This window comes from Gekko japonicus, unplaced genomic scaffold (genome assembly GCF_001447785.1).
Source record: "Gekko japonicus isolate JY-2015 unplaced genomic scaffold, Gekko_japonicus_V1.1 scaffold2579, whole genome shotgun sequence".
Classification (NCBI taxonomy): domain Eukaryota; kingdom Metazoa; phylum Chordata; class Lepidosauria; order Squamata; family Gekkonidae; genus Gekko; species Gekko japonicus.
The window spans coordinates 190,658-200,450 of NW_015164275.1; the positions used below are offsets into that span (position 1 = coordinate 190,658).

The 9,793-nt window shown below is 44.2% G+C and overlaps 2 protein-coding genes across 7 annotated transcripts in view; one reads left to right on the forward strand and one right to left on the reverse strand.

Moving 5' to 3' along the window:
- The window catches only part of OXNAD1 (oxidoreductase NAD-binding domain containing 1), a 26,870-nt gene extending 23,550 nt beyond the window's left edge, over nt 1–3,320 (reverse strand). Inside the window, exons 1-2 of one of the 4 annotated variants that reach the window (XM_015408753.1) lie at nt 3,254–3,320; nt 919–1,067 (exon numbers count right to left, since the gene is read on the reverse strand). In XM_015408753.1, coding sequence (XP_015264239.1) covers nt 919–969 — 51 coding nt within the window. In that variant the 5' untranslated portion in view covers nt 970–1,067; nt 3,254–3,320. Of the gene's footprint in view, nt 1–918; nt 1,068–2,586; nt 2,662–3,049; nt 3,129–3,253 lie in introns of those variants that run through there. The other 3 variants (XM_015408751.1, XM_015408752.1, XM_015408754.1) reach the window with 3 other exon arrangements.
- DPH3 (diphthamide biosynthesis 3) lies at nt 3,275–7,506 on the forward strand. 3 transcript variants are annotated; one of them, XM_015408757.1, is made up of 4 exons: nt 3,275–3,347; nt 3,888–4,064; nt 5,499–5,573; nt 6,349–7,506. In XM_015408757.1, exons 2-4 carry the CDS (start codon nt 3,957–3,959, stop codon nt 6,412–6,414), a joined length of 249 nt encoding a protein of 82 aa, XP_015264243.1. In that variant the 5' UTR covers nt 3,275–3,347; nt 3,888–3,956; the 3' UTR covers nt 6,415–7,506. The 3 variants fall into 3 exon arrangements, with proteins under 3 accessions (XP_015264243.1, XP_015264241.1, XP_015264242.1); XM_015408756.1 differs by lacking the exon at nt 3,275–3,347 and adding an exon at nt 3,705–3,783; XM_015408755.1 differs by lacking the exon at nt 3,275–3,347 and having other exon boundaries at nt 3,702–4,064.
- Nucleotides 7,507–9,793: the final 2,287 nt, after the last annotated feature.

The following is a 9,793-nucleotide window of genomic DNA, read 5'->3' on the forward strand; positions in this document are numbered from 1 at the left end:
CTAGCCCCTTGATGTGTTAACACCTCTTGATTGCAGGGTCCATGTTCTGGCCAACTTCAACCACAGGCCTGACACCCAGATTGGGTAAGGGCCCTGGAGTACATGTGGGGTACCATCTGGAAAGAGGAGCTGTCCTTTGTCTTGGTTTGTTGGGTTTTGGTGTTTGTTAGAGGAGCTGTCTCTCCTATGTGTTTTGCCATGAAGGATGACAGAGGGGAATGATGCTAAAGATGGTTGCAGATGCATCTTACAAAGACCTGCTGTACCATGGGTTTTAAGTACCTAGTTAGCAACTTTCCTTTTATTTATTTTGCTTAGCGCTCCTAGGTCTGTTCCTGTAAAAACCTTTAGTGCTTTGTAGAAATAAAGTCATTTAATTAAGGAGAATTTGCACACGTCCTTACTCACTTGCCTTCGCATGCTACAGTAATATATCTATGGGTGCTGACCACAGGTGACTCATTAGAGAGGGGAGCTAGATTCTACTCCAGGTGGTGGTGACTGGTGACAGATGAGTGGCTAGTCTGCCCCACTCTACTTTCCAATGCTTTCTGCTGAGAAAGAGACTACTTCATATTGATAAACAACAATAGCCAATAGCAGTTTTCATCTTAACTTCAGGTTTTGTGACATGCTGGTCCTTTTCTATATCTAGAAGCAGTTTTGGATGTTTTTCTGGGCCTCTTCCCACCCATGTTCAGTTGAAGTTTCTTATTGACTTCAGCACAAAATCCCTTAGAACATTAGAACTTGGGTCAAGGCCTTGTTGAGTTGTGGCTCTATAAAAATCAGCTACCCTTTAAGATCTGACCTTGCAACCCCTGTGCAGAAAACAAAAGGCTTACTTTTACTGTGTATTAGTTCACAGCTAAAAAAGACAGACGTCTCCACAAAACATATATGCCTTTGCACACTCACTCTGAAAAGGGTCTGCACAACAGGTTCTGAGGAGGATAAAAGGGGGTCCATACAAAGTTTTAAATCAGCAGGGGGTCCTCAGGTTGATGAAGAGCCCAGTTATAATAACAGGGAAGCCATTGAGGGGGCAGGAAATGGGTCTTTGGTCTCTGCAAAGGAAAGAAAAGGGAGGGTCTATATCTACCAAGCAGCCCTGTATGTGCTTACTAAGAAGTAAGCCCTGATGAATTACAAGCTTCCCCCAACAGGCCTAAGTAAACAGATACAGGATTGAAGCCTTTTGATTAAACATAAGAACATAAGAGATGCCAATGTTGGATCAGGCCAAAGGCCCATCCAGTCCAACACTCTGTGTCACACAGTGGCCAGAAATACCAGTGCCATCAGGAGGTCCACCAGTGGGGGGCCAGGACATTAGAAGCCCTCCCACTGTTGACCCCCCCCCCCAGCACCAAGAAGACAGAGCATCACTTGCCCCAGAGTCCCTATCTATACCTTGTGGCTAATAGCCACTGATGGACCTCTGCTCCATATGCTTATCTAATTCCCTTTTGAAGCCGTCCATGCTTGTAGCCGCCACCACTTCCTGTGGCAGTGAATTCCATGTATTAATCACTCTTTGGGTGAAGAAGTACTTCCTTTTATCCGTTCTAACCCGACCGCTCAGCAATTTCATGGAGTGCCCACAAGTTCTTGTATTGTGAGAAAGGGAGAAAAGTACCTCTTTCTCTACCTGCTCTTTCCCATGCATAATCTTATAAACCTCAATCATGTCACCCCTCAGTTGTCGTTTCTCCAAGCTAAAGAGCCCTAAGCGCTTTAACTTTTCCTCATAGGGAAAGTGTTCCAACCCTTTTATCATACGAGTTGCCCTTTTCTGCACTTTTTCCAAAGCTATAATATCCTTTTTAAGGTGTGGTGACCAGAATTGCACACAGTATTCCAGATGAGGTCGCACCATTGATTTATATAGGGGCATTATGATATTGGCTGATCTGTTTTCAATACCCTTCCTAATAATCCCCAGCATAGCATTGGCCTTCTTTATTGCAGTCACACACTGTCTCGACATTTTCAGTGAGTTATCTACTACAACTCCAAGATCTCTCTCTTGATCAGTCTCTGCCAGTTCAGACCCCATCAACGTGTATTTATATTTAGGATTTTTGGCTCCAATGTGCATCACCTTGCACTTGGCCACATTGAACCCCATTTGCCATGTTGACGCCCACTCGCCCAACTTTGACAGATCCCTTTGGAGTGCCTCACAATCCTCACTGGCTTTCACCACCCTGAACAACTTCATATCATCCGCAAATTTAGCCACTTCATTGCTTACTCCCAACTCCAAATCATTAATGAACAAGTTAAAAAGCAGCGGACCAAGTACTGATCCCTGTGGTACCCCACTGCTTACCACCCTACACTGAGACAATTGCCCATTTATACGCACTCTCTGTTTTTTTATTAATTAGCCAGTTTTTGATCCATAAAAAGACTTGTCCTTTTATCCCATGATTTTTGAGCTTACTTAGGAGCCTTTGATGAGGATCTTTATCAAAAGCTTTCTGGAAGTCAAGGTAAACAATATCTATTGGATCCCCCTTATCCACATGTTTGTTCACCCCCTCAAAGAACATTAACAGGTTAGTGAGACAAGCCACTCACCAAGGAGACCAGATTCAACCACCACCTTATGTTGTTTCTTCCCAGTGGGACTCAAGGCTGCACATATTGTTTTCCCTCGCTCATTTGATCCTAAGAACCCCCCTGCAAGGTAGGTTAGGCTGAGAATGACTGGCCAAGGTCACCCAGTGAGCTTCCACAGCTTAAAGGGGATCTGAACCCACTACCCAGCTCCTACTGAAACGGCACTGGAAGACAGTTTCAGAGGGTAGCCGTTTTGGTCTGTAGTAAAAGAGCTATATTCGAGTCCAGTAAGTACTTTAGAGACTAAGACGATTTTCGGGATATAAGCTCTGAAGAGTCAAACGAAGGGAGGTCTGACTCTCGAAAGCTTTTGTTGGCCTCTAATACGCTACTGGATTCGAATCTAGCCTCGCACTGGAAGAGGCTTCTTCTCCCCCCGAGGGGCGCCTTTCCCCCTGCCGAGGACGAAGGCGGCACTTACTTTCCCCCCGCCGGCTTTCCACACCTCCTCCGTACAAGCCGCCGATGTCAATCACGCGACTTCCTGCCCAGTATCGCCAGGCAAAAACGCCGGCATCTTGTGGGACCTCACGTGACTCCGAAGCCGGGCCTCCCGGCGGCCCACCGACCGTCGGTGTTGGTGCAAGGGGCGCCTGCGCGTTCGGGTCTTTCCCCCCTCCCTCACCTCACGAAAGAGAGGGGGCGGTGGGTGTTTGAGTGACATCTCACTCTTGAACTGGCAGTTCCGACCTCGGATACTACGGGGTTTCCGTACTCAGGTAACTGCCATAGAACGTATCAAAACGATGTCCGCCATAGAGATAAGCGAGGATAGAGCATGGCCATTCCTTGCAGTCTTCAGTTCCTACCCATCGGTAAAACACCGGAAGTTCAAGCGTCCTCGTTCGCTCTCTGGGGGGCGGCGCCTAGATTTTAATTTGTTTTTTTCCTGGCATGTGACGCAGCAACAAAGGTGTATCCGCCCTGGTCCTTTTTCGCTCACAGGTCTCCCCTCACGGTTATCCACGAGAACGCAGCCTCCCTGTCACACTCATAGATACACACACACAACCCGAATCCATGCAACTTGTAGTTCGCTTCAGGCGGAAGATGTCAAAAAAAATGCGCCACGATTTTCTCTGAAAGCTGGTTGGCGCGGTATTCTTGCGTAACCTGTACCCTCAACAAAGATGGTCGATTGGCCCACGTTGACGGGTATGCATGACGTTCTCCGCGCGCACAGGAAAGCTCATACCTTGAGTAAGATTTTGTTGGTCGTAAAAGTGCTACTGGACTCAAACTGGGTTCTGTTATTTCAGACCACCACGGCTGCCCACGTGGATCCGTCTGCTTAATAGCTGGGACTTTCGCGGGGCGAGTGACCCGGCATGTCCGTTTTCCACGACGAAGTGGAGATCGAGGACTTCGAGTACGATGAGGAGAGTGAGACCTACAGTTACCCGTGTCCGTGCGGAGACCGCTTCCTCATCACGCGGGTAAGCCGCCTGGGGGGTTTCCTGGGCCACGTGGCCCCCGAACAGAAACTCCGTGAAGAACAGAGGCCGTTTCCCTTTGGACACGCCGGTCGTGGGAGGGGGCGCTAGAGACAGGGGGCCCGGCCTCCAGCTTATGTCGGTGTCTTTCCCGGAGTAGTACCCGGCTGCCTAGTCTTGTATACTGTAAACTGGGTTTGGTAGGCCTTCGGTCTGATCCAGCAGGGTTTGGGAAGAATGCTTACTTGGGAATTAGTAAAGTGTAACCCGGTGGGATTTAATCTTGTGAAACCGTGCATAGTACGGCACTATGTCCAAGTCATAAGGTACTACTGTGAGCGTGTGGCCCTAGGTCCACCCTCAAGCATGTCTGAGCTCTGCGATTATTCTAAATAAAATATGTGTGTGTGCGTGTGCATTAAGTGCTGTCAAGTTCCTTCTGATTTATGGCGAACCCCATGAATTAGCATTCTCCAAAACGCCCTCCCGTTAACAGCCTTGCTCAAGTCTTGCAAACTGAAGGCGGTGGCTTCCTTGCTTGAGTCAATCCACCTCATGTTGGGTCTTCCTCTTTTCCCGCTGCCTTCAGCTTTTCTTAACGATATTGTCTTTTCTAGTGATGGCTTCGGTTTAGTTATTTTAGCTCCTGGGGAGAGTGCAGGCTTTATTTGGTCTAGAACGCACTTTTTTGTCTTTTTGGCTGTCCACAGTAACCCTAAAATTCTTCTCCAGCACCACACTTCAAATGAATCAGGTTTCTTCCTGTCAGTTTTTTTCTTCATTGTCGAGCTTTCACACCCATCTTGGTCACCAGCAACACATCCCTGCACTCAAGAATATTTTCTGCCCTTCCCAGTCTCAATCTGCTTCTTGGTTGCAGGTCTCCCTTTTGGTTAATGATGGAACCAAGAAATAGAAAATCTTGAACAATTTCCATTTCTTCAGTATCAACCTTGAAGTTGTATAATTCCCCAGTATTCATGACTTTTGTCTTCTTGATGTTCAACTGTAACCCTGTTCTGCCACTTTCTGCTATAACTTTCACCACTAGTCATTTCAAGGCTTCTCTGTTTTCTGCTAGTAATGTGATGTCATCTGCATGTCTCAAATTGTTAGTGTTCCACCAGTTTTCACTCCACCTTCATTTAAATCTAATACAGCTTTCCTTATGATATTTGATATTTTCTGCATATAGATTGAAGAGAGAGGGTGATAAAATACATCCTCTTGTGATCTAAGATTTGGGTCCAGTGTTTGATGAAGAATTAAAATATACTGACACTCCATCATGAACCGCAAAGCACTCTCTGCCCCATCAAGAATAAAGGAGAACTATGTTTGACCTTAGTTTCCCTCTTGTGTCCTCGCAGTTTATACACGGGTAGTCTGGGTTTCACCTGGTCCATCGGGCTGATAATGCTTTTTGTATTATTTCAGGAAGATCTGGAGAATGGTGAAGACGTGGCCACCTGCCCTAGTTGTTCGCTCATAGTGAAAGTAATCTATGACAAGGTGAGGGGTGGACACCTTTTGTAAGCTTGTTTTGTTTGGGGAGGGTGTCTTTTATGTTTGCTCAAACACATTTGTTTTAAGATTAGCTCTGTTAATGCTTGCGGGTCCTTGTGTGTGTGTGTGTATATATATATATATATATATATATACATACACTTTCCCTATGTATGATTTAGTATGCTTGCAAAAACACAATACATCATTCTTCTTGTGGGCCTGGCTTGCTTGTTGTCCAACAGAGAGGTAGAATATTTAGAAAAGAGTTTGAAGTTTGGACATCCAAACCTAAGCCAGTCTGGTTTCCCTTGAAATTCAGTTGTGCTCTGTAGCTTACAGCCCAAACCTATGCTTACCTGGAAGTAAGTCTGACAGAGTTCCTGAGTTCTGAATAAACATGCATAGGATTACAGCCATAATCTCAGGTATTTTAAAATATTTTGGGGGGCACAGGTTGTACTGTTATGAAGGGGAGGAGCTGGGGCTAGGTAAGCAGCAGTTTTTTAAAAAAAGATTTTTGCAGAGTTCCAGTCTTTCTGGAGGTTGTGTCTTCATTAAAATTAACTTGGCATAGTAAATAGATGTAGACATGTTATGTGGGTATATTATCTGTGCCAGTCTCAAATTAACACATGTAATTATTTGAGGAGTAGCATGCTTTCAGTGTAATTTTATTCTATTCTTCTTACAATCCATGTTTTTTTCTTCATTAGTCACACAGGGGGCTGATGGCACCATACTGAAAAACTGAATCCTATCTTCTTCTTTTTTAATTTAGGAACAGTTTATGTGTGGTGAAGAAGTCTCAGCACCTACCGCAAACAAGGAGTTGGTTAAATGTTGATGGTCACCTGGTGAATTGTGCTATCCATCAAAGATGGGGAAGCAGAATCTAAGCAGACGATGTACAATTGTTTCTCATCAGCTGCTTCTGTAGTATATGAGAGAGAGAACTGATTTCAAAACATGGAGTTTGGTTCCTTTAGAAATGATTAATATATTTAAAGACACAGTAATCTTTTTCGCATGCAGTGGAGACAGGCGGAAGTCCAGAGTTGCTGACATTGTCCAAAGTATTTATTCTAAGCCTATTGAATACTTGCCAACAAGCAGTGGATTGCAGACCTTGGATCCTTCCTGATGGTGTTCCGAATGAAACACGAGGTCCTTGTAATGAAGCACAAGAACGCTGGGTTCCGTGTTGCTTGAGTCATTTGGCGAATGATGGGAGAAGTTATCTGAATCATAGGCCCAAATCAAGCTTGTACCAATTTTCTCACTGGTCTTTCATTTTATACAAAGTTTCTTCATGTCAAACTAGTTGTATTTGGACAAATTTGTCAACTAACTTCAGCATTGCCATCCATCTTGGTGGATAAGCAAAGGTCGTAACTACTTGGGTGTTTCCAAACAGCATGCAGCCTGATCTTAAGCATAGTTTCATGTACCTCAGTCAGCTGACTTCAAACTTTCAGATGGATTTGCAGTTTCAGGATACAATTCTGCCAAAGCTTTTCAAGAGGAACATTTGTAGGGGTATTAACCATTTCCATTAATAGCTTTATTTTAGAGAGAATTTGTATGGAAATCCACTACATTTTGTTTTTCTTGGACTCCTTCCTGTCACTTTCCCCCAAACATGTAAAATTATGAGATGTTGTCTCAGTACAATTTAAACATTGTTTATTCAGCATTTCAGTGAATTTTTTCCTTTAATTTGGATTTTAAAATATGAACAAGCATAACCTGGTTCATCATCATCTGTCTTCACTGCCATAACCCATTACTGGAGTTGGACTATTTAAAACCAGGCCAGTTGTTTTAACTTCTGACTGAATATGGCAAAACCCTTTTTGCAAGCCTTCAAGATCAACTTTTTGACCAACAGCTTTTGTTCTTCAGTCTCTTACTGAGATTGCTTTGGGTGACCTATAGGTGGCACTAAAACACTGTATTTATAACAGTTGAAAGAGACTGGTTTTAAAATGTTTAGAAATCTTTAATTTATATTTTAAATAAAAGCTTAAGTGTTTTTTTTCTTGCAGTGGGATATATTCTGACTTCACTGGGATAGGTTTAGCCGGAAACTGGGCATGTGTGTGAAATATTACATGAAGCTGTTTCTCAAGCAATCACATTAGGGCATCTGTTATGGAGTCGTGCAGTACAGTAGCTGTTACCCCTTCCTGTCCTTAGTATCCACTTCCCTGAAATGTCATGACAATGTAATGGCCTGCCAAATCCGGTTAAGCAGAACTCTTGGGTATGCATTTTGATGCTTTGCTGGCTGCGTTGGCAGTAAAGGTGAGGCAAATCTGAGAGGACGATACCTTTCTTCAGCTAAACATATGTTGTGGGCAGTGTTCCCTCTAAGCTGAGTTAGTGTGAGCTAGCTCACAGTTTTTTAGCCTCCGGCTCACACGTTTTTGTCTTAGCTCAGGAAGGAGGGCTCCAGAGCAAACTATTTTATGCAGCAGCCAAATGGCTCACTCACAACTTTAATGCCAGCAGCTCACAAGGTAGAATTTTTGCTCACAAGACTCCACAGCTTAGAGGGAACATTGGTTGTGGGGCTTTTTTACAATTACTTTAATATTAATGTCAGTATAGCAGCTGCTCATTTTTATGAAACCCACATAAGTTAAAAATGTGCTTTTCACTGGAATTGTTGAAAGCCTGGCCTTACACAAACACGAGTATTTACAGGAGTGCTCTTAAGTTTTGTTGCCAAATAATGCCTGGGATAAGGTAACTGATCCCGTAGAAGCCATGTGGTATGAAGATCCTTCCACACACATCACCAAACTATTACTCAGATCATACCACTCCTTTAAAGTGGTTGCATTTGCAGAAATTTACTATGGGGTGTGTAATGATCATGTGTTAGGCTAGACCTGCACAACAAAGCCCATGGCAGATTGTGGTTCTGTGAGCAAATATCAGTTATATGTGTCCCTTAACCACTCTGGGTATAGCTAGAGACCACACAGTCCCAGCCAAAAGTGAGTGCTGAAATGGGAGAATGCCTGTACCAGTGTCTCCATCACTTCTTGAATTCACAGACATTTAATGGAATTGGTGCAACTTTTGCCTACCCTCTCATAGTCCAGCAGCCATGCTGCATGGCACACCTCCACCTGAGATGTGCTTACTATAAGATTCTGGGGGAGTGAAAGCCTGGTGCTGTTGCTTCCAGGCACAGCTATCAGGACCAGTGATGGAGTGGTGAGAACTAGAAACAGCAATAATATCAACAAAAAGGATGTTAAAGGAAAACACAAAGATAAAGAAGGTCATGAGGGCAGATATGTTGGTACAGCAAGAAAAGAGAGGAAATGGAGGGAGGAGACCAAAAGTGTAAACCTGGGGGGGGGGGCAGTAGTTGTGTAAAGAGATGTGGTGCATGAGAATTGAGGACACAGAGAGATCCATGGTGGAGCAGGAAAAGAAGTCTGACGGCATATAGAAAGAAAAGGGTTGCTGAGAGACAAACCTACAGAAAGACCAGGGAGAGGGAAATAATAATAGTTATGGTCTGGGGAAGGGAAGAAAACAGAGTGTAATGGAGTGCAGAGTGGGGAAAGAAGGTGGTTGAGGTGTTCAGAGAACACTGGTGTTGCAAAATCTGCTGAAGTAAAAGCTCTGTAGGAGCCAACCTGTAGTGTCCCTGAATTGTCTGTCTTATTTACAATAGTGTATCCTGCCTTTCTACCCTTAGGTGCCTAAGGGCCACCAAGGTGGCCAGCAATTTAAAATAATACATGATAAAATCACATTTTAAAGCTATTAAAATCAACCCTCCCCCAAACACACATAATTAAAACAATTAAACATGAGTTAAAATACATACAAAACATAAAAACAGCCGTTGAAACATTGTTTAGAAAGGAGGGATTACTGAGGGGATGCCAAATGAAACAAAAAGTCTCAACCCACTGGCGGAAGATGGCAACAGAAGGGCACAAACAAATCTCCCTGAGGAGAGAGTTCCAGAGCTTTGGTGTCATGACCGAGATGGCCCACTTCCTGGTTGCCTCCCGCCAAATCTCAGAAGGTGGGAGCACCTGAAGTAGGGCCTCTGAAGATCATTGTAGTGGTTGGGCAGGTTCATAAGGGAGTAGGCAGTCCTCCAGTTAGTTAGTTAGCCCCACACTGTATAGGGCTTTGAAGGTCAAAACCTTGAATTCTGTCCAGAAACAATCTGGGAGCCAGTGTAGATGGGC

Bases quoted from the DNA above. Each gene is read 5' to 3' on its own strand.
- DPH3 (XM_015408757.1), top strand. From the start codon at position 3,957: ATGTCCGTTTTCCACGACGAAGTGGAGATCGAGGACTTCGAGTACGAT. The intron at 4,065-5,498 runs GTAAGCCGCCTG...GTATTATTTCAG, and splicing joins ACCGCTTCCTCATCACGCGG to GAAGATCTGGAGAATGGTGA. The intron at 5,574-6,348 runs GTGAGGGGTGGA...TTTTTAATTTAG, and splicing joins TGAAAGTAATCTATGACAAG to GAACAGTTTATGTGTGGTGA.